Below are 22,776 nucleotides of genomic sequence, written 5' to 3'. Positions count from 1 at the left end.
GACAGCGTCCCCCCACTTCTTTTTTTACGACTTGTGCCCTGCCAGAATCACAAGATGTTGAGCCGACACTGAGACTCGAACCTGGTTCCCCACCTACAACGTCGGCAGCTCTGGCCATTAGCCGCCGCATCCTCTCCCAACTTTCATGGCAAGTAGTTGGTTCTGTTTTAGGCGGCGCTAACAGGAGAAATGGGCTGGTGCAAGCTGCTTACTGACGAGTATCTTTTTACAAATTAACCACTGCGCCCACCCCTGGCTCTCAAACCCTTCTCTCAAGTGACTCCCGCCTCCTGTAAGAAAGCAGACCCGTTTCTACCACATCAGCATTTCTCTCCTCTCAGGGAGTGCAGGTGAATTAGGGGACATGAAATGGCGCTCTGCTGAACTGAAGAGACAGTTTCAAGTGGTTTAATTGCATGCTGTGGCTGTGAGAGCTGACGTGACAGAAACACGAGATAGCCGCCAAAAGAGCCTGGACAGTTACAGCGCTCTTGGCGCGTGAAGATGAGGGACGCGCGCACATGAAATCAGGCCCGTCAGAAGTGGGGGCACGCGGGTTATTATTCCCCAGGACCGACACTATTCTTGGCTCCCGCCTCCTGCTGCAACGCTTCTGTATAGATTTAAAGCAAAGCTGCCCTTGTAATAACATGGCAGCTACCACTGCTATTCAGTGCTTTAAGTGGGATGAAAAAGGGGGGAGGGGTTTCAAAGGGATGCGGCCAATGTAATTAAGGGCGTGGCTTAAAAACACGTAAACTAAAAAATCTGTGTTTAGCATAGTGTGACGCCCGACTTGTATTTTGCAGGTTCTTTCATTGATTCCACATGTATAACACAATAAGTAACATTATACCTTCAACAAGCTAGGACTTGGCTTTGTCAATGTTTATTAGTTGTATAAGATAACTAAGCAACAACTACGGCTTTGCTGTATATAATATGAAAATGCTTCAGTTCTGAAATGATGGGACTGTGAAAGAACTATAACAAGTCTCTTTGAAGTTACCTTAAAGGCAACTAGGGGTGGTACTGCTGCAGAGTTCAGATTTTATTTCACCCTGAGGATGAGGGCAAACAGGGAGAGCCCGATAGGGACCCTTCTCAGCACCTGCTTTTTAGAGCACCGGCAGGACCCGGCCCACCTAAACCCCTGCTGCTAATGCTACTAGATGTTGCCAGTTGCTGGCTCTCCCATGTTTTCTCTTTCCTGCAGGTCGTTCTCTTAAAAGTTTGAGACAGGTCCATGTCCTAAGAAGGGCCTTGCCTCGATTTGTTGACTCAGGCCCTCCATGAGTTTCAGAATACCGGCATGAAATAAGAAAACGCCTCTCAGGCAGGCTGCTGGACAAGTCTGTGGTTTTTGGCCACATCTCATACCCTGTCTTACCCACAAGCAGTGGCAGCTCGCAGAGGGAGGGCTGCGGGTGGTAGTGGACTCTGACATACGGCGGAACGGAGTTAAGTAAATAAATAAATAAAACTATTAAAGTTGTGCTCGCTGCATCATCGAGTTGGCGATGCAGCGAGCGCAAGGTAAATATTTGTATGTGGTGTTGATTGCCCGCACAGCAGTTGGCATACAGATTCTTTTAGACTTGTTTTTAACATTCATGTAAATCATTCAAAATCTTACATAATGACCTGCTGCAGTCCACGCACTAAGTCGAAGCACTTTAAAATGGGGTAATTCAAATTTAGCAAAGGTGAAACATTTTAATTATTTAGGGATTCCTTTTAATCAGTCACTTAGCTGGACATCTCTTTTAACACTTAGACTTCAGACTTTTAGTAGGAAAATTGAGACCATATTTAGATTGACCCATAAGTTAAAAAGCAAACCAATTATAGAAATGTTGAGCCTGTATAAGAGCAAGTGTCTCACAGTGGGAGCAAATAGTGCTGGTTTATGGGGCTACAACCAACTTGGTACCCTCCAACAAGCAGAAAGTAGGGTACAGCTACCTTAATATGTCATGAGGAACTCAGGATGCCATATTGGAAGATCTGATTGGATTAGCCCCTCTGTTACTCTCTGTCATAATCTGGGGATCACCGGAGGCTGGTCTGACCAGAACCTGCATTACTGACTGCCTGTTACTTGACATGGCAGATCAAATATCATGGCTCTCATAGCTGAAGGAATCATTTAAGAATTTAGGTTTATTGGATTTATATGAAAACCTTCACAAGATCGGGCCAGAACATAAACTACGCGTCAAAGAACGCTATCCGGATTATTGCATGATTGTACGTTTAGAAATGGCCCAAGCAAAAGAAACAATCGTTAAATATGTTCAGGTGTCAACAGCACACATTATAGTGCCTTATTTAGGGTGGATTGCGAATCTCATACATCGCTTTTAGTTCTGTCTTTTTAGGCTGCACATTCTGCACTTTAAATTTGCTTTCCCCACACCAGGTTCCTGGAAACCAGAATTACAGCCTTGTAGGTGCGATAACATTTCAACGCAATGCATCAGCCACTTTATTCTGTTTTGCACTTTGTACTCAGGGCTGAGACGCTCCTTCCTGGCCCTGATATTGTGCAAATCAAATTTGAGAGGTTTCAAGGAAGCGTTAATATTCCTGCAGCCTCTAGGATCCCTAGAACTTGTTATGCAATATCAAATTTTTATAAAATCAGCTTTTTATACCAGGAAAAGGTATGAATTCCAATAAGGTATGATTCAATAGATGCTTTTAAGTATTTAATGTACACGTGAAGCCTGCTATGTGATATTCAATCTTATTAAAGAGTTTGTATATGCAAAACGTATGGATCCCAAATACAGTCTAACCTAACAGATGGTCTTAAGCCATATATGCGCACCTTTTTGCCTAATGAGCAAGCCCTTTATATTGTGAAAACGATATGCTGTGGCTTTCTGGGCTATCAAACGAATCTTGTTTTAATTTTTCAGTGACAATTATTTCTTTAAACTGTACTCTGAGCACATTAACTCAAATTTTGTTAGACTGATATTAATTGCTCGAATTTTAAATGTATTCTGTTTTTGTGCTTTTTGTGCTTTTATAGCTCCAGACGAATAAAGGCTTGATTGACCTGACTGTATCTATGGTGGTCAAGGGCTAGCCAGATCATCAGAGGAGGGGCTTCCATGAATTTGTGTTAGTCTGTTTTGGTAGGGCCCAGGGAGTTTCTGTCAGCAAAGCCAAGAATGAAAATTGTGTGTGACCCGGAAACAGTGGCTGTGTATCCCTAAGGGATGAATGGAGCACTGGACCATTGCATGCTCCATTCCCAAGATGTTTCCTGTGACTGATGACACCTGGAATTTACTGGTAATTTCAGAGGTGAACAGAAAACCTGGGTTTCTAACTGGAGAAACTGCAGAGAAGTATGTATTGACGACCGTGCAGTAGGTGTATTTGGAGAAGAAACCCTTAACTGCACTCCAGCTCTTAAATAAATGATTTCTATTTTCTTTTCCTGAAGCCATGTTGAGGTTTTTTCTGTCTGAACTTTGAGGTTCTTAGGATGGTAAGTTGGATTCCAGATGTTGATTCCACGTGGGCTGTGCAATGACCCAGGGGGCATTTACAAAGGTCCTCCAAGACCCAACAGCACTCTGGCTGGACATAACCATATTATACATAGGCTGAAGCCCCTGCACTGGCTGCCAACTATGGCATGATCACAGATTCAAGATTCTCTGTGTAGTACTTGACACTTTTCATTCCTGTTCCCACATATACCTCTCCATTGGCTTACTACTTGTCCAACATGGCTTCCATCTGAGGTCAGACTACTTCAGTCTCACCTGCTTCTGTGTGACACAGCTCAAAACATTTATAGGTTGTACAGTGCACACCATTCTTGAATTATCTGGATCCCCCCGCCGCCTCACCTAAACCAGCAGGTGACTTTCAGAGAATTTGCAAGCAGAACACTAAAGAAACATCTTTTGTATACTTTCTATGGATACAAGTAGAGTTACATTTTCTTGGGCCTGCACCAATGTACTCACCAGCAGGCCTAGTTCTCTTTCTGTCCCTCACCAAACTATTGCCCGGGGCCAGCCCCCATTTCTTGGCTACATTTTTAAATGTGCATGGCCTGCCTGGCTTTGGGAGAGACAGGGGTTAAAATGGTCCCAGCCATTGCGAGTTTGCAAAATAATTATCTCCTGGGGGCCCTAAGACATGAAACACCTCTTCCTGCTCAGAAAAGTGCTGGTAACCCACTTGCTATGGTAAATCCATGTTTGTTTTCCAAGGCAGCACTTAGTTGCCATCAGGTTTTTAAAGCTATATAAATGTGCTGTGGATCGGACTGGATTGGGCTTCTTAATGCTGTAGTAACTTTAGAAGTGTATTCTGTGAATTACAGTGGTCTTAATCTTTTGTGGGTGGGTGTTTTGTATCAGCATATCCCTACCAACCCTCCTTCATTTTTCCTCATCCCCATCCAGGTTTGAGTAAGTATTCCTTATTTTCCTACCACTACCTCGGTCCTGTCTACATTTACTACAAAGTAGGATACTTAGGTGTGCAAAGATCTCACCATCACCTCACAACAGGGCCGGCTCCTCTGCTAAAGTGGAGGATCGCTGCCCCAATGCTCTTTGAGCAGGAAAAATAAAATGATAATAAAGTAGATATTATCATTTTATTTTTCGCATGTTCGGGCTGGGTAAGGGTGGGGCAGGGCTGGAGGCACAGGGGGAGGAGTGGTTTGCACACTCCAAGTGTGCATGCATGCTTGGCCGGCCGTCCGGGCCAAACAGTCGTGCCCATTTTGCATGTTCCCCAACAGGCTGCACCACACAATACTGCATTGCAGCGTTGTGATTGGCTATGGGGAGCCTGGGTGCCTCCTGGTTGTTCGGGAGAAGCAGAGGAAAGATGTGACCGGTGGATGAGGTAAGTGGTGCTTTTTTATTTTGTATTACTTTGTCCCTCCACCCCCCCCTCACCCCCGCCTCTCCACCCTCATTCCCTGCCAGCTGCTACTGCCTTACAAACAAGATAGGAGAGGCGGAGATTTCCATCCAAGGGTTTGGAAATTGCTTTTCTTAATACTACATTACATGCTACAATATGCAGTTTTTGAGTCGAGTCCTCTGCTTGCAGGCATTGCAATCCTTAAAATCAATAAATTCCAAGAGCATGGCGCTAAACTGGGACATGGCGTTTAGACGTCATGACTTACACACAGTTTACAAACGATACCTATTTTGTTTACTGTAAAGTGCACTGAGAACTTGGCAAGAGCAGCCCTATATGAATAATCATTATATAAGTAAAATGAGTTCATATGGAAAACGTTATACCACTGTGATTATTTTCACCATAGGAAGACCTATATTGATCACAATGCTTTGAAATATCATTCTGCAGACATACATAAGTCAGCTAGATTGGACGCCACTCTCTGTCTGACACCAGATCTCATCTTCCACCTAGGAGCTGAAGGCAACTATCCTCTATACTATACTATAATCTCTCTGGGCTGAGGAGGAACACGCTAGCGGCTCTTACCCAATAGTTGCACTCTGTTCTCAGGACTCTCCACCAGAATGGAACTCACAGAGTCCAGGTTGTCGTAGTTGCTGCAGCCCAAAGGGCCTGTTCTGGTCTCAGTCACCTTGGAGACAAAAGACATGGACATTAAAAATGGAGCACAAAAAAGCAAAATGGAGCTAAAAGATTTGCCTCAAATAAATGCAAGATCACAAATAAAAAACACACAACTTGATGTATTGCGTAGCAAGCAAGATATACTAACGGCTGACCAGGGCCATGTGCAGCGAGTTTGGAATGATATCACCTCCATGGGTTTTTGTTGTTTTATAATGCAACATACCAATTGTGTTACCATGTGTGCCCTGAATGGAGTCCCCATAGAAAGGCCAAGGATAAAAAAGCTTGTCATATCAAAGCCCCATCACACCTCAACCCTACAGACGATCACACCGAGGAGGCCAGGGGTTAAAGGAGAATGTATAATATAACCCCTTACTTCCTGCAGTAATTGCATTAAAGAGAGGCAAAAGTTGAATTAGCCATGGAGGGGGAATTTTCTACATCCGAAAGAGGAGGTTACACCTGAGAGGTAATAAATTGACCCAACATGGAGGCTGCAAAGATCAAACTCTGAATATGTTTTTATCACACAAGACCACACAAGCTTCAACTCTACATTCTTTCCAACAAAACCCTGGGCTTTGGGTCAATGGGGGACAACCATGTTGGCAAAACCCCAACCTCAAAAAAGGGATTTCCCTAGCTTGCTTATGGGATACTGTATCCAACATAGTTGGCAGTATTCTGTCAGATTTAGGAGTTCAGCCTCTTCCTGCCCCTCCATTTTAAATACATACATACTTATATGACAGATTGTGCCAATTTATCATTGAGTGTGTAGTAAAAATGACAAAATAAATGACAGAGGATCTTGTTTCATCAATGTCATAGTTGCCCAAGCTTTAAGTTTAGATGTAGAGACCTGATCGACTTCTCTCTAGTCTTCACAAACATCAATATGGCTAAATAAGAAGTGGATTATGTGCCGTCCGCCTCGGTGCGGTAATACACATCTAGCAAACCCAAGTCAATACCTCTCAGTTTGGTTTGGACGGGCCATGGAAAAAGATTCCCTACCCTGAGGACCTGACAAACAGTAGAGAGAAAAATTTCCCAAATAGAGGTCCTTTGGCTGCCAACCTTAACTGTCCTTCGCTGTCCCGTGAGATTATTTTGAGCCTGGAAACTATGAGCTGACCTCAGATAGTGTCACACAGGCTTCTCCCAGCTATGTAGGGAGAAATGATATCCTGAAGTTAGTATGCAGTGGATGATACATCGTCTTTTCTTGTTGGGTCTCAAACCATAGGGATTGCATTGTGTTTGTTAATTACAGTGGATAAAGAAGGGTTAGAAAAGTGCATGCATACAGTAAATAGTAGACTATTACTGGACATTTATAGCAAGAAACTCCCAATTGTTTGGGCTAAATTGGGCACTGCGTTCTGGAAGAGATACACTCCCAGAAGCCGCTTTTCACTACCTAGGTCTTTGTCTGTGGCTCTGAGTTCATATGAGACTCTTGCAGCCTTACACCAAAGCTCCACCTTCTCTTGCAGGATAACGGGACTCTCAAAAAATAGAGAGAGGTGACAAGGAATGGCTGAGTTTCCTTTTCACCGTCAAAACAAGTTACTTTCTACTTGGTACCATATGGATGGAGTCTAGTGCTCCTCACTGATTTTTCAACGAGAATTTACCAACCACCCAATGCTGAGGCCCTTCAAAGGAACCCAGAGCTAGATCTGGATGTCAGAGGCATCGTTGGGACACCTTAGAGTAAAACGTGCACTGATATTAACCCTTTCAGTGCTGATGACAAAGCCAGCTCGTCATGAGCGTTACCTGCGCTACGCGGATGACGAGCTGGCTTTGTCACAAACCGCGCATTTTTGAAATTCCAGTGCACAGCGGGAAAACGCGGTAGCGCGGTAGTGGTTAAACAAGGGTCTCATGCAACAACTAACAGCCACTGTGGAGAGTGGTGATCTTTGAGGTGCTCTGCAGTTGGCAAGATCACTCCAGGAACAATAGGGCCCACTTTGCCTGATGGCTTCCCAGAAACCAGAAGAAAGAAAATCATGAAGAGAAGAGGAGGAGAATCGATTAAAGGTAGTTCCTGGTAGCAACTTGCTTCCGGCTTTCCTCTTGCTACCCCTGGCATTGATTTTGCCATCTTTAGTCTCAGGGGTCATGAACATGGCAAAAGAAGCAGGAAGTGAGAAAGGCTTTAGAGGTCCGTTTACTGTCTCCAATTTGCACTCCTTATCCTTTACCATACCCCCTGTGTAGAGAGAAGTGCTTTTTTGTAAAACAATAAGTGCCAAGCCCCTGGGGAGGATGTCTCCGAAGCTTGCACCACCCATTGCCACTACCAGCACTGCCAATGTCAATATCTACACAACTACTAACCAGCACAATTCCAAGCTCCCAAAGCTGTAAGAAAGGCTTGGGCGGCAGACATTAGTTTTGAATTTGGATTGGAGTCATAAACAACTGCTGTTCTGCTCATCTCTAAATTACACAAATAGCCCCTCCATGTAGCAGCTGTCATAAGTGCCGGTGTTGACAATTAAGTGCTGGTGCCGAGCACAGGAAACCACCGGCTCAAATTAAGCACTGGTAGCGAATCTGAGCTACGGGTGGGACAAGCGCTTGACTTTGTGATGCAATCTGGGGTCAACGGGCCCGGGATTTCACTTTTGGCCCCTTGTCAATTTGGTGAATTGAAGTCATCGAGTCTGTCATGTCAGCACTGCAAGTGCAAGGCATGATACACCGGGCTGAACCCAATTTAAAAGTTCAAAAGGAATGGCAGAGCTACTCTGCTCCAGGCGACCATTTTAAGTAGGTCACATCCTAAGCCACTATGAGCGCAGTCTCTGCATGTGGTCAGGCTGGAATCCCAGGACGTGCATTTCCCAAGGTGAACCTACAATTGTCTTGCAAACAAGTTTTCCAGCGTGGACGTATGGACTGTATGCTGTGCAGACTGGATTATATTTGTATTGTATTTGTATTTAGCATGTCTTCCAGTGGATTGTTACCGTTTGTTTGGCCCAAAGCCTCTGTGCATTCCCTGCCCGTCTGCTTCAAGCCAGGCTTGTACCCATGGTTGGTTGAGCGCATGTTTGTACTGTGACCTATGTACGAAGCGATGGGGAAGAGGGTGGCGCTCCAGTCTAATCAAGTGAAATGTATATTATCTACGGCACATTACCACAGAAGCTTTTCCAGCACCGCATGTCTGTTAATTGGATTTATAGAGGTTTCAATGCGTCCGATATCCACCTCATCAGTAAGCCTAATATATGTCTCATCAGTAACGCACATATCTGTCAGTAAGTCAGATATATAGCTCGTGAATAAATCAAATATCTGACCGGGCATAAATCAGGTATATGTCTCACTAAGGCAGGTATCTGGCTCATCATTAAGTCAGGTAGCTCCTCGGAACTGAGGTGGTGGGGGGGCGAGGGATGGAAAAAAAAAGTACCTTCATTTTTGCTGAAACACGTCTCTCCTCCATCCTAACTCTGCAGCACCGGAAGCACCCAGGCTCCCGGACTCTCCCAGCCAATCACGACGCTGCATAAGCAGCGTTGAGATTGGTCTGAGTGGCCTGTTTGGCCACTCAGGCAGTACCTGGGAGCCCTGTAGAGAACATGCAAAGTGTGCAAGACAATCGTCATGCGCACTTTGGGAGTGCAAACCACTCCTGCTTCTTCTGACGACGGGGAGCTCAGCCCCACAACTAACATGGTTTGAGTGGCACTCAAAGATAAAATGATAATAACTTATGTGTTTCGAGAGTAAATCAGATATCTGCCAGTAAGTCGTGCATCTGTCTTCTCAATAAGTCATGTGTTTGCCTCATCGATGAGCCATGTTTCTGCCTCATCAATAGGTCTGGTATCTGCTTCATGAGTAAGTCAGATCCCTGTCTCATCTGTGGGTTGGGAATCATCCACTGTGGCAATAATCCCAAATATGATTAATTAATGATTCAGGTATCTGCCCTGTTAATAATATCATGAATACCTACAGTGCATTCTACAAGCATTTAACTTGTCAATCTGCAAGGTTCCAACCTTGTAAGTAAGTCAGGTATCTGACATGTGGATGCTTCAGGTATATACTAAGTAATACGTCAGGTATCTGCCACATTAATAAATCAGATATCAACCTTGTCAATAAACCTGTTATCTACCTTGACAGTAATGCAGGCATCTTGCTTGTGCATCACTCATTTATCTATCTTCTCAGTTAGCCAGGTAGCTGCATTGCTAGTACATCAGGCATCTGCCTCGTTAAGATGTGGGGTATCTGGAGAGCATACTTTGGGTATCTACCTAGTCAATAAGTCTGCCATGAACTGGCTCCAAGGTGTATAATACATTGATATCCTTCAACACAGGCACTTTTGCCAACGACTGTCGCCTGCAGAGTTCATTCACAGATCAAAATTTGTAAATGGGGTAGATCAACCTTTTTTTTTTTAAAGAAAAGTGTTGTATTCAGTTAACCTATTAGTTCTGGTGATGGACAAAGGTGGTTGTCGATCACAGCCCCTCTGTTGTAAACTCTCTTTTATACATATACTTACTTGACCGTCTTATGTGACTTTGTGACTGCAATGGCATTATGCAATTTGAAAAAGCTTACGGGCCCCTGCAAATTAGGATGAACCCTAGCAGGGAATAACTATTTGGGGAAAACGAACAAATGCACCGGGTTCAGTGCAAGGATATTAGAAAAAATCTATGCGTGAACACTACAAAAAACACTACATAAAAGGATAAGCTGCTCCACATCCGATAATTCCCAAATATAACTGCTTGGCAGAGTCTGTACAATTTCTGAAGAAGCTTATTTAAATGTTCATGTTATTGAGAGAGCACAAGTCTGAAAAATGTATAAGTGCACCATATTTACAAGCACGTAGTTAGTTTAAACATGCTTTTGCACACGAGTGTTTTATATTTAGAAGTGAAATACACAGAGTGTCTTATATTCAGTAGTGAAATGCATAGAATGTTTAAGTAGAGTAACAATAATCATAACTGTGTGAGATTAATGTAGAAATGTTGGAATGAATATGAAAACCTCATGTTCTCATGTTAAAGGAATCATGTTAGAGTTGAATAGAACTCTGAAAATCCAGTATATTGTGTAGGCCTTAGGGCAATTCACAGCAAATCTAAACGTGCTGCTAAAATAATGTGAGATGGGGTTAACATGGTTCTTCCAAAAATTTTATTATCGAATTAAGTTGAAATATATGTTTTATAGATGTGTTGTTTTAGAAACGTATGCTAGTTAAGAATGTTGTTTAAATCAAGTTAATGTTTTAGAGTGCAGGGACTCGCTTCATGTAAATCAAGGAGGCCTGTACTGATAATGTCATCTCCTTTGATGTGCCATGTGCTCGTTAGAGGAGAAGTCGAGAGGTGTCCAGCACAGAGCTTCGAGTGTGCTTTACGACCTATAGATATGGTGGAGTCTGGAATTTGAGGCCCACTGCAGGACGGACTGTATGCAGGTGCGAGGGTCCTAATCAGCTAGAATGAAAGGGGCTTTGTTCAGTGGCGCTTGGCGCAGGCCTGTAGGAGTTTCCAGGAATTTCAGGGGGTATCAGCGCACTGGAGAAGAAGCCCGGGAACCAAGGTCAACTATAACGAGGGTCTTGAAGAGTACCATCATGGAGTTTACCGCGCAAAGATGTACCACGTGAGGGGCGTCCCAAGGGGCGTTTCTATTGGAAATGTGATTTGGTATTAGGGAAAGCGACCCGGGAGGAAGATAGAGCAGATGATTTTGGGAGCCTAAGGAAGCGGATGGGTAGGCAGATAGGCTGATCAGGAGAGACCCATTATCAGAGAAGAGACAAAGAGAAGTGCGTGATCTTCCTAGGAAGTCACCACGGCTGACACCTAGAGGGGTAAAGATCTTGTTAAGTAGGGATGTCACTTAATATAGTGTAGGGACAGACTAACCTGAATTTTCTTTTCTGTAATGACTTTGAGGTTGCAAATTGTATCCATTTTGGCAACGCTTATGTTATTTGAAATTGTACTCATTATTCTGTTTTTCAGACTCAGACTATTCAAAAAGTTCATGTTCATAGTGATACCAATTTATCTTTTGAATCTCATTTTGAGAAGTTTGTATCTTCAGTTATCTTTGACTTTATATTAAATCTTTGAAACTTAAATTTGGTCAGTGGTCATTTAGAGTGGTGTAAGTTCTTAAATTGATTGACTTATTGTTAGATTACCTTTTACTCAATGACAGGTACCAACGATTCAGTCGACTTGGTTTGGGATCTGGTAAGGTAACTAGTAACCAGTAATCCCGCGTTAGCATTATCGATGAAAATCCCGTATGATAGCATACGGGATTATGCTATCAATCTAATTAGTTATTGAAGGACAAGATGGCCAAATTCTAAAGAGGCGCAGACCGACTAAAATACAAAGACAGTATCGCCCAAGTCAAAGTATTTATGCACAGAGCGGTACCTGAGCAATATGAAACAACTTTCATCGATAACATGAAATTTTAAATAAGCTTCTTCAGAAATTGTACAGACTCTGCCAAGCAGTTATATTTGGGAATTATCGGATGTGGAGCAGCTTATCCTTTTATCCAGAAAAAGACGGGCTTGGTTAACTTAACATATTAGGTCCCGCCCATTCCAGTTAAATCTATCTGGGACATTTATTCGTTTGACCTTATCCTTCAGAAAAAATATTCAGAATTTACTGGTAAAACAACACATCCTGAGGAAGGCATTTGCCGAAACGCATTGGTGATTTGTTTCTGCACATCGTTATCAGTGAACTTGTGTAACGGTTTAGCTTTTGATGAATGTATATATCCCTATGAGATAGTTAAATCAATTGAATTTATGTAAACAATGTATGAATTGTGAAAATATACTGATCATGTATGTCAATTGAATTGTTTGATCATCAGATACAAGAATGTGCTGCTAAAATGTATATGTCTTATAAATAATTAACCATAAAATATATTTTTGATAAAAGAGGAGAAAAAAATAAGATATACAATAAAAAGAACAATTTGTCATTAAAATTGTGGTAGATGAGGTTTCTTTTTGTAGTGTTCACACTTAGATTTTTTCTAATATCCTTGCACTGAACCCTGTGCATTTGCAATGGCATTATGATCATGCAAGATTACTTAAAAATTATCCAACATTATGCAGAATCACGCTAGAATGGTAGTTCTCTATGTAAATGTACAGGAATTTATATAGCGCAAATCACCAAGCGGTTTCTAAGCGCTTGCTTAGGGAACCCGTCCTGGTATTCCCCTGTGAGATAACCCCGGCAGGGTATCCACAAGGTGAAAGCCAGGCATCCCGCCGCGAGGGGCCGTTGTGGAGATTAAGCAAGCTATTGCCCAGAGTCGCAGAGTGTGAACCCGTGAATCGAGTAGGCACCGGAGCGAGAATTGTCGAGTCCATGGACATTTTAGGACTCAAGACTCCGCCAAGCCGGGAATTGAACCCTGGTCCCGGGCTGACCTCTGCTTCCAGGTCTGCCTCCTCTAACCAGTGAGCCACACTTCTCCACTTCTCTTTATTTAGTACAAAAATGCCCCCTCATGTCCAAAATGGACGCAAGGATGAATTGTGCGCTAAGAAATAGTTCTAAATGCAACAGATCGCAATTATCAGTGCAAGGATGTGAGGGTGCATTTTGTGCCAAGAAAGAGCAGTAAATGCAGCAGAACACGAATAGCAGTGCAGGCAGCCACTCACACTCATTAAAGGTGCACCCGGGATAGGATTTTCCCCTAACATATTCCTGGCAATTAGCGCTGGTTTCTTAGGGCAAAATGACCCTTCACGTCCAAAATGGACGCGAGGATGCATTTTGTGCTGAGAAAATAGTGCTAAGTGCAATAGAACACAAACAGCAGCATTGACAGCCATTTAGCCTTGCTAAGTTTTCTATTGTGGGAGGATTCTTTCCTCCAAGTTACTCTTAATTATGCGAGCGGGCGTAATTGCGGTATTATCGGTAATTCTGTGTCAAAGAGTAATGTGGAATTATCAACATTTCTCTGATTACTCCAGAGTTAAAATTACTCCCAGATCTAATAAATATTGCATATTACAAGTTAAGCCCTTTAAAATGGAGCATAACATGAAGATTTAGATGCTTTCTCAACCAAAATCCCCAAGCCCCTGCATTTTCCATGGATTGTCCCCAGTAAATCTCAGCAGGTTAGAGCTGTCGATATGTACCTGCTGACAATTGCAGGGGGTGTACTTCATCCCACTTGGTAATAACCTGATGTGGTAAACTCTGCCCAACTCATTATTCTGAAATTGCACAGGGGTCGGAGCTTTCCAGCCCAGTTGTAAACAGGGAGAATGTCTAAACACTACAATGATACTACTGAAATCACAAAACTTTGAAACAAAGACCGCGCTCCTTCTCCTATAGTGAATCTTTGCTTTTAAATCACATTACTATAGGCTGATTCTTGGTCTCTTGTCCCTCCATATAAATCTGTTTATTAGTTTGTCAAGCCTCTTGTGGAAGCTCTCTGTCATTGCTAGGGGCAGCATGCTGAGTGTGTGTAGTTGCGAACCTAAGCAAAACACGACCTACCATCATCAAATATATGGACAACCTCAACTCCACAGGCCACCACACAGCAAAAATCTACAGACTACTGTGTCCCCAAACGTCCATGCTGAACAAGAAAGTGATGAGCACATGGGAAGCATTGACAAAACGACAACTGAGTGACGAAGAAAAAAGCAAACTGTGGAGGTCAGCCACAACCGACAAAGTCAAACCACAATTGGCGCAAACAAAATTCTGGCTCCTTCACAGAGCCTACTGGACACCGGCGAGACTACACAAAGCAGGCATAAGGGACACTGGAACATGTTGGAACTGCGACAAAGAGAATGGCAGCCTGGAACACCTCATTTTCGAGTGCCACAAAGTCAGGACCTTCTGGAGAAAGGTGAACAATTTCATCAACGGCGTCACAGGCAAAGCGATACCAACTACCTTCGTCGGCCTCGCCACAGGGTTCATGACGGACTGCCTAGGAAACAAGGAGGAAAGAGACCTAGTAGACATCCTACTAACAGCGGCAGTGAAAATCATACTAACAAACTGGAAGAATACGGCCAAAGCCACTTTTAAAAACTGGATAAACTGGGTCACCTTCCTCAGAGGCGCAGACAACATCACCGGCAAATTCTCGAAGGAACACAACGCCAAAAACGACATGTGGGAAGCCCCCGACGCACACTTGGAAACACGCCGGACCTAAACACTCCCCCTCCCCCCCCCATCTCCCTTTCTGCTCTCTATCTCTCTCCAGGGGGGGTAATGTTGTACAATCAAGGACAAGCCAAGAACCAAGTATACCGCGCACAATGGTGGCTAAAAAAGCCCACCCCACCCCCGAATGTATAACCCCCCTGCATTGCTCTGTACTGTTTGTATCTTCTGATATGCAAATTTATATTTTAAGAACATTTTTGAAATCAATAAATCACATTACTATTTCTGGTGGAAAGTCTACAAAAGGAGGGACAGAGGGCCGATAAAGGTCCACCACACCCCCCCCAGGAATGTAGGCATACACAAAGGTGTGCAGATCCTATTGCGAAAAAAGGTCGTAGGTAACTGCGGAATCAAGTCGGGGATCTGATCCTTCAGGAGAAAGTGCCCTCACACACCCCAGGGGGTATCATGCTTCATCACAGGGCAGCTCCTCGTTGGGCTGGTGCTGCAATGCCCAATGTGCCCCCGCAGAGGGGGGTCTTTGCCAGAGTTCATTTAAGCTGCCGTAGTGAAGTGTGAGGTGCTATGTGGAAATGCTGTGAATGAGTAGAGTGGTGTATTAAAAATAACTCTAGGTATTCACCGATTTCTGGTGGACATCATGGCTTCCATTCTCGTGGGTGCCTGGCCTACCAGAGAGCATACACCACATTTTACGTCCCAGTGGCCTTACCTTGATGGCTGCTGTCGCGATCTGTAAATGGTGGAGCCGCCGCAGTGTGCTCTCCCGGTCGATGAAGTAGGAAGCTGCCAACTGGTGTAAGGCCTCCAGGGTCACCAGTGAACTATTCTTCCCACCCAACTTCCTGCTCAGCCTCTGCTTGTCCACGAAAATGCTGAGCGACTCCTCCCCTGTAGAGATGCAATGTCTGTGAGTGACTCGAGGTGAGACAGGAATGTTGACATTTCTGCAAAGCATTTTTTGCTGTAAAACGAAACTCTGCAAAAGTCTTAGGGTTATACTGTCAATCAGATATGCAGTCAGGTATCACCCAATATGACTGAGAGGGAGGAAGAGTGGTCCCCTCCACCTCCCTCCAAAGTCCTTCTTGGATACAGAAAAATAATTGCAGACCTGAAACCAAAATGTGCAAAACTAGTTATTTACTGAATCTGCAAACCATATGGCTGTATTTAAGTTGTAGTAAACAGAAGAGCAGGGGCTAAAGTTTGTTTAGGAGTTAAAATGTCAAATACCAAGGCTGTCTAGACTCGATTCTACCTCACACCTCCCTACACTTATTGTCTTTTTTTTCTCTCTTGCAGGTACATTTTTTTTGCATTGTCGTACTTTTATGTTTCCCTCGTCCTGCTCCACTTTCTGCCTTTCTCTCTGTTGCTCTGGGTCAAAGTGTGATGATGAAAAATTATTGTTGGCCCTGAAAATGGAGTGTTGGAGCCCGCCGCTTGCAACCTCCAGCACAAATTAAGCACTGACATTACTCTTCCTATTGAAGGCCCTTAGGATCTTCACACATATAAGAACTTTTGAATTCTAGGCCAGTAATTTTCCAAAAGGTCTTATTTCCATTCTAACTACCTCACCTAGAAACATGTCCCTGGCACAGGGGGACTCAGAAATGTTTCCCCACAGTCCTTGAGTGTAATGATGTCAGCCATGAAGAGATTTACTTTACAGTACCAGCCTCCATGTCTGCATTAGTTGTCAAAGGTGACAGCCAGTTTAGAAGGATAGGTATGAACAAGGCATTCAGTGACAGTAACTAAAACTGCTACATGGGGTTTGAAAAGGAGGATTTTTAAAACATTGAAAAATGCTAAGAGGTTGGCTTTTGTCCCAGGTACTCCAGTAGCTTGTTTCATATTCATACGCAGAATGCCTGTTTCAGCATCTTTGACCCTTTTATTTTTGCAATCTTCAGTAGGAAGTAGAATTTCCCACGATGTTTCTCTTACCTCATAAGGTTTGTTATTCAAAAAGCTGGGAAGGTGTATTAAACAATGGGGTTAGAGCGGTGCCATTTTGATCTGTTCCTGTGTTAGGAGTGGACCAATGAGTGTGAACCTCACAACTGGGTAGGGTGATCTGTGACTAGGTGCCTTCCTCAGTGGCTATTTTGCAATGCATGGCTGTCTCTTCGGATATGTGATATTTGCAGGGTTATCGGTGTGCATGCATGCTTGCTGGGTGCGCTCTGTGTTTGTCAGGAGTCTGCGTGTGATGTGATAGACCTGTGTGGTGACTGTCTTTAAGTACGCATAGTTTATGTGCGTCTTTTTTAGGTGCACTGGCAGAAGGTTGTGGGACATCTGCATATCTCTGTAAGCGCCTGGTATGTGTATTTTTCTTTTTTAATTTACGTTGCCTTATTTTTATTGACTGTCGCTAGATATGCTTAATTGCTTGTGTACAGGATTATTATGGTGATACACAAAGGGCCCAATTCACAAAGGCATTTTTAGCCCTAAACGTATGAATATGGCGGGAGTTTGTATCATAGGTGGTCACAAAATATACCCAGCAGTTCTAAGTTCATTTACACCAGTGTACACTACCACTTCATAAATGAATTACGCAGGTTTATATCCCACACTAAAGGTGGAAAGTAGGTGTTTCAAGGCGTGGTTAGTTTTATGAGTTTGCAACACAGCCCACAAATTCCTCACAGATCCTTCCCAAACTCTGAAACACATAATTATTTTCCAAGCTTTTCTCGGATTTATTCTGCAGTTAACAAGCCAGCAGAGTTCATTCTGTTACCATCCTTAAGGATTCAATAACTGATCAATGGATTGCGACCACAATTTCAATCACAAAGCATTGATACATACCATTCTGAATTGCAGTTATGAGTGGATGTCGATTTCATGCCCCATCTTATTTGGGGGTCAGAATCAGGTGAGGCCGGCACAGGTAAGCGCGGTGGGGCGGGGCGGGAAGTGGAGTCAACAGACAACAGAATAGGATTTATTAATTTATTTTATATTCCCTATTCTGTCGACTTTTCTGACTCGCAAAATGGACGTGGTACATTGTAAATGAAATGTTCGCTTTCAAAAACCCTGTCACTCTGAGAACTCCAGGGTTTGCAAACACAAATTTAGTTGGTATATCTAGGCCCCAGTGCGTATGGGGAATTCAGTTCAAATTTAAATAAGTGTTTATATGGCAATGTGCATGCAATCTACTGTTTTCTGAGTGTCAACATCTGAATAGCATATCCAGAGCTGTTTTGTTATAGTGGCAAATTACATAAGTCTTGCATATTCCAACCACAAGGAATGCACACTCAGGAGGTAGAATCTTCCTGCTTTCAGCAGCAAGGCTGTAGAACTCTCCTTTCCACTTAAGGTCTCAACCAACCCGCTTTTATAGCATTCGATAAACATCTAAACATCCGGCTGCTCACGTCATAGTCATCCTTTTATCTTTTAGTTGGAAACAATAAGCACTGGTGCTACAGCGTCAAGATCCTTTGTCGATCGTGCACATTTTTACAATTGTAGTAAAAAATTGGGAAATATAGATTTACTATTTTTAACTCCACATCCATGTATTCTCAAAGTACATATATGCCGAGTTATGTATAGGAAATCTACACATACTTACCTGTAAATATTTGTGTTCTCAATATTATGGTATAATGATCTTCCCTACTCAATATTCAGCACACACACCACTTTTTACAAATAAATTATCAAAAAAATTATAACATAACACATTTATAAATGGGTGATATAGGGATGGCCCATGTGTTGCATCCACCAATGACATACCTCCGAGTGTGGCGGAGAGCAGGAAGTGAGTACCATATTTCTTTATGAGGGTCTCAGTAATTTGTTCAATCGTGGGCCTTCGTCCCAGGAGGCGGATGTTGCGCACAAACTCTGGTGCCAGAGGCAGGGGCAACGCAAAGATATCCTTCCGCTCCAGGACCAGGTTGTTCACCCTCCAGCGGCCAAACTCCCTGAAAGGAGAGCAAGGAAAGGTGGTTTAAGGAGTCCATCAGTGACACAGGAAGTCTAGGCTAGTTTTAGTTGAGTTCATGTGATGTCACTTCCTGTAAAATAAACGTGAAAGGGGGAAAAAGAGGGACCAAATGCAATATAACACAATTTCTGCTACTATTCCTATTTTATAAAGTTACCACTGCTGGTAAAGGAGGACGAGAGAACCCGCTCTCCAGCAGAAAAGGGACACCTCATCAACTGCTGGTGTCCTCTGCCCTTCCTGCTTATTTTGTGTTTACCTCAATTTATTTATTTAATCCAATGCCATCAATTTCTTTAAAAAAAAATATATTTTGAATTATTTTATAGAGCAAGTTAATCCACATCAACGTTGATACAGAGTCACCGCAAGTGCGATGTACATAGAAGCGAATAAGCCAATTACAAAGCAAATAACAGGAATAACCTAATAAATTCCATCTGGTTGTGGGAATCCTTGGTCCTGTATCAGTAGGTTTGTTGAATGCTCCACAAGTTTATTGCCAGAAGTGTCAGTTGCGGCTCGTGCAGGTAAGCCTGGTGGGGCTGGGGTGGGGGGTGGAAGTGACAAACAGCAGGATAGTGAAATTCAAATTAATAAATAAGACCACTTACCTTACTCTTGCGGCATCGTTGACTCGGTGATGTGGTGTTTACAAGGTAAGTGGTTTTATTTATTTAATTTTCACTATTCTGTCATTTATCACATCCCCCCCGCCCCACTGCACTTATCTGGACGAGCCGCAACTGAGAAGTGTTAGCTTGCAGCACTTGTTTAGATGCACGGCAACCTCCGACAATGTGCTCTTAAAGTTGTACCCCATGCGAGTATGTCTGCCACACCTCCCAGATTTGTAGTGTTTATGAGGGCAGCCCCTTGCTATGTATATCTCCTTTCCCTTGAGTACACAATGCCCCATGTCCCTATGCCACTCCTGGTGAGTGGGGGCATCCTGGAGATCTACCTGATGCTGCATAATCAAATGCCCTCAGGTGTGTCCCCGACCACACATCTCCCAGTTTCGAGGGCTCTACGTTATTCCACCCTCTAAAGCCACCACATACCCTGCCTACACTAGCCAGCCAGCCCCCAGTCCCCAGCAGCGGTTCCTGCATAAGTATCTTGAACCAGTGTATGTACTGCAGGGCTGAAGGGGCGTTTTTAGCAAAACGAAAAATAATGTTGTCAAAATATGTGTGCAATACTAACTTGCAGACTTAAATGCGCAAAATGTGTTTAAAAATGTGCACAATTGCAATAGTTAGCCATACTTATTTCTGCTAGGCCGAAAAAGGTTTAAAGCAGCATTGCTTAGCAAGTAGTTTATAAAAAGAAGTGCTGAAGCATGCACAAATGGCTTATTCTTGACCTTTAAATGATCATGTTTTTAGTACTGAATACAAGTTTCACATAACTGCAAAATGTTGCTACTTATACAAAGATGGTTGGACATACTTGTTTAGAATGTATCAGTTTTGTAGAATTATGAAGAACAATTACAGATAGAACGCAGCACATAAATCAAACTTGATCTCTTTTAACATACTTATTTTACTACCAAGGGATGATGTTGTGTTAATACTTTTCTCTTGATACTGCAGATGTTTCTATTTCTGCATAGCTCATTTTTGGCTAACATGCAATGTGCTTTAAAAGAAGGTTAAATATGTAGTCTCACTCGTGAGTAAGATGTCCTAAATGGGAAAATCCCTCAAGTGTAGTTTAGAATGAAATAACACAGTATCATGCTTAGAGATTACTGTCTGTGGTCCATTGTTTTGTGAGAAGAAGAGGAGTGATCCTGTTCCCAGGAGAACACCAAACGCTGATTGGAGGAGAGGAGAAGATGCAACATGAACTGTAGCATCGTTTTCAACTGTGTATAATAATGAATGTTCCTAGAGTAGTTTTTTATTTTTTAAACAACATGGCGCTTAAATAGGTTGATAGCCATCGTTCTAGACAGTGCCAGGCAAGGAAACCAATAGTGGTTTAGCACCCTTCAACGGTCTATGTAACCATTAGACATAGAACTAATAATATCTTTTATCTAGGATGATACAAATAAAGAATATACACGGTAAATAGAACGTGAGAAATATTCAAATTAGGACCCCTTGAGTAAAATGATCACGCAGACCCGAGGCAGGATAAAGTACAGACTTAGATAAACCTGATATATAAAACAAAACAGGGAATGAGATTATATTCTTGCTCTTTGTAGATGGTTAATTGAAAAACCACAAAAGGAGGACATCCCCTGAGAAGAGCGCTGCCATACCGACATACAATCGCATGAGCAACCAAGGCCTTGTAAAATTTATACTAGGTAAGTTGACTAAAGTAAACCTTGGGTATAATCAAGAAACTTGAGACATTAGGTCAGTACTAATTAAAATGAATGTATATTCACTCTTTTCAGTATCCTTTGAAAAAAACACAGACCTCGGTGGCTCCCTTGTACATATATACATCAGCAAACCGGAAAACCTTAAGGTAATATGTTTGGCTTAATTTGGAGTAGATACCAAACAAGATAAAACCATTGTAGTAAGTGGGTTTCCTTATTCATCCCTGAAAGTTTTTTAATCAAGAAGATATTGACTCCGTTTAAGTGATGAAACAAAGTTCATGGAACCAGAGAAGAGAGCTTTAAACTAAGGTGGAGCCTGGAATAATAAACAATCAATTGATGCGAGGTACGCAATGAGTTTCCCCTTGGAGACACGTATAGGCCTCTTTGAAAAATTTTGAGAACCTGTCACTGTCTATATGAATTGCGATTCTTTTTGAACATTTATATAAAAAATGTTGCTCCACATGTCTGAAACCATTGATCCACTAGTTTGCCTTGATCAGTACCCTGAAATACCAATAGCTTGTTTTGATAAATTGAGAAGGGTTGCTTCTAGAGCATAGATAAAATGAATATCATATAAATGTTTTGTGTTTATAAAAGAGTGATGATAAAGTACGCTAACTGTATGTTTCTTTTATTAAATAGAAAACTGTCCTGATGAAGGTGTAAAACCAAATACCGAAACGCTGCGTCGACAACTTGTTTTTTCTGTTTTTATATGTCTATGTGAATTGACACGTTTTTACTTTTGTTTTATGGTACTTCTGTACAGAACAATGTATTGTTTTGAATACATTTTGTATTTTTAATGATCATTTTCTACTGATCAATATATTATTTCAATCATTGGCTATGACTATGTAATATTATCTGTGGTACTAGTGGTTTCTTGTGTGGTTAGTGGATGCTAAAATTCGCTCTTGTGTTTGAAACCATAATTGGTTGGTAAAACTGTAGGGACCCCTCTGTTTACAATGTTCCTAGAGTAGACCACCACGCTTTTACCCCACTTGCTAGACCATTTTCCAGACCTTATTTGCCGCTTGCGGTTTCTACTGCTACCGTACTTTCACCCTCCCATATTCCCAATTGCTTTGAGACTCTACTGAGTTTTGTGAACCTCTCTTTATGCGAAGTTCTTCTTTTGTTGTTTGATTATTGATTACTGGATCTGAGCTTTATGCTTGATCTCTCACTCTCAACCTTGAACTCTTTATGGGCTCCTTCTGACACCTTTCTGCCCCATTCTTAAAATAGGGATTTGTCCGTTATGGAAAACGCTTAATGCATTTTGTTATAATTTCAAATTACCCATTTTTTAATCAATTTCTGTTAATGATTTATGATTGAAACAAATATGAATAAAACTTATGATTTTGATTAAGGATGATTTACTAAATCTTGAACAATAAAACCCTTAGACACTTTCTATTAACTCTCATTATTGACTGAACTCAAGGTAAAGATTGTGATTTCTATTTATGTGATGATTTACAGCTGATCTTCTCAAAAACAACATCCAAGGTCCATGCAACCTCAACATTGAACAGAAAGCAGGGATCTGCCCTGTT

The 22,776-nt window shown here is 42.3% G+C and overlaps 1 protein-coding gene across 1 annotated transcript in view; it reads right to left on the bottom strand.

Annotated features, from left to right (window-relative positions):
• The window catches only part of BRINP2 (BMP/retinoic acid inducible neural specific 2), a 254,992-nt gene that overhangs the window by 65,659 nt on the left and 166,557 nt on the right, over positions 1 to 22,776 (bottom strand). The window contains exons 3-5 of the mRNA XM_078642029.1: positions 18,633 to 18,823; positions 15,568 to 15,746; positions 5,506 to 5,611 (exon numbers count right to left, since the gene is read on the bottom strand). Coding sequence (XP_078498155.1) covers positions 5,506 to 5,611; positions 15,568 to 15,746; positions 18,633 to 18,823 — 476 coding nt within the window. The remainder of the gene's footprint in view (positions 1 to 5,505; positions 5,612 to 15,567; positions 15,747 to 18,632; positions 18,824 to 22,776) is intronic.

This window comes from Lissotriton helveticus, chromosome 1_1 (assembly GCF_964261635.1).
Source record: "Lissotriton helveticus chromosome 1_1, aLisHel1.1, whole genome shotgun sequence".
Taxonomy (NCBI): domain Eukaryota; kingdom Metazoa; phylum Chordata; class Amphibia; order Caudata; family Salamandridae; genus Lissotriton; species Lissotriton helveticus.
This window is presented reverse-complemented; position numbering and strand designations above follow the sequence as displayed.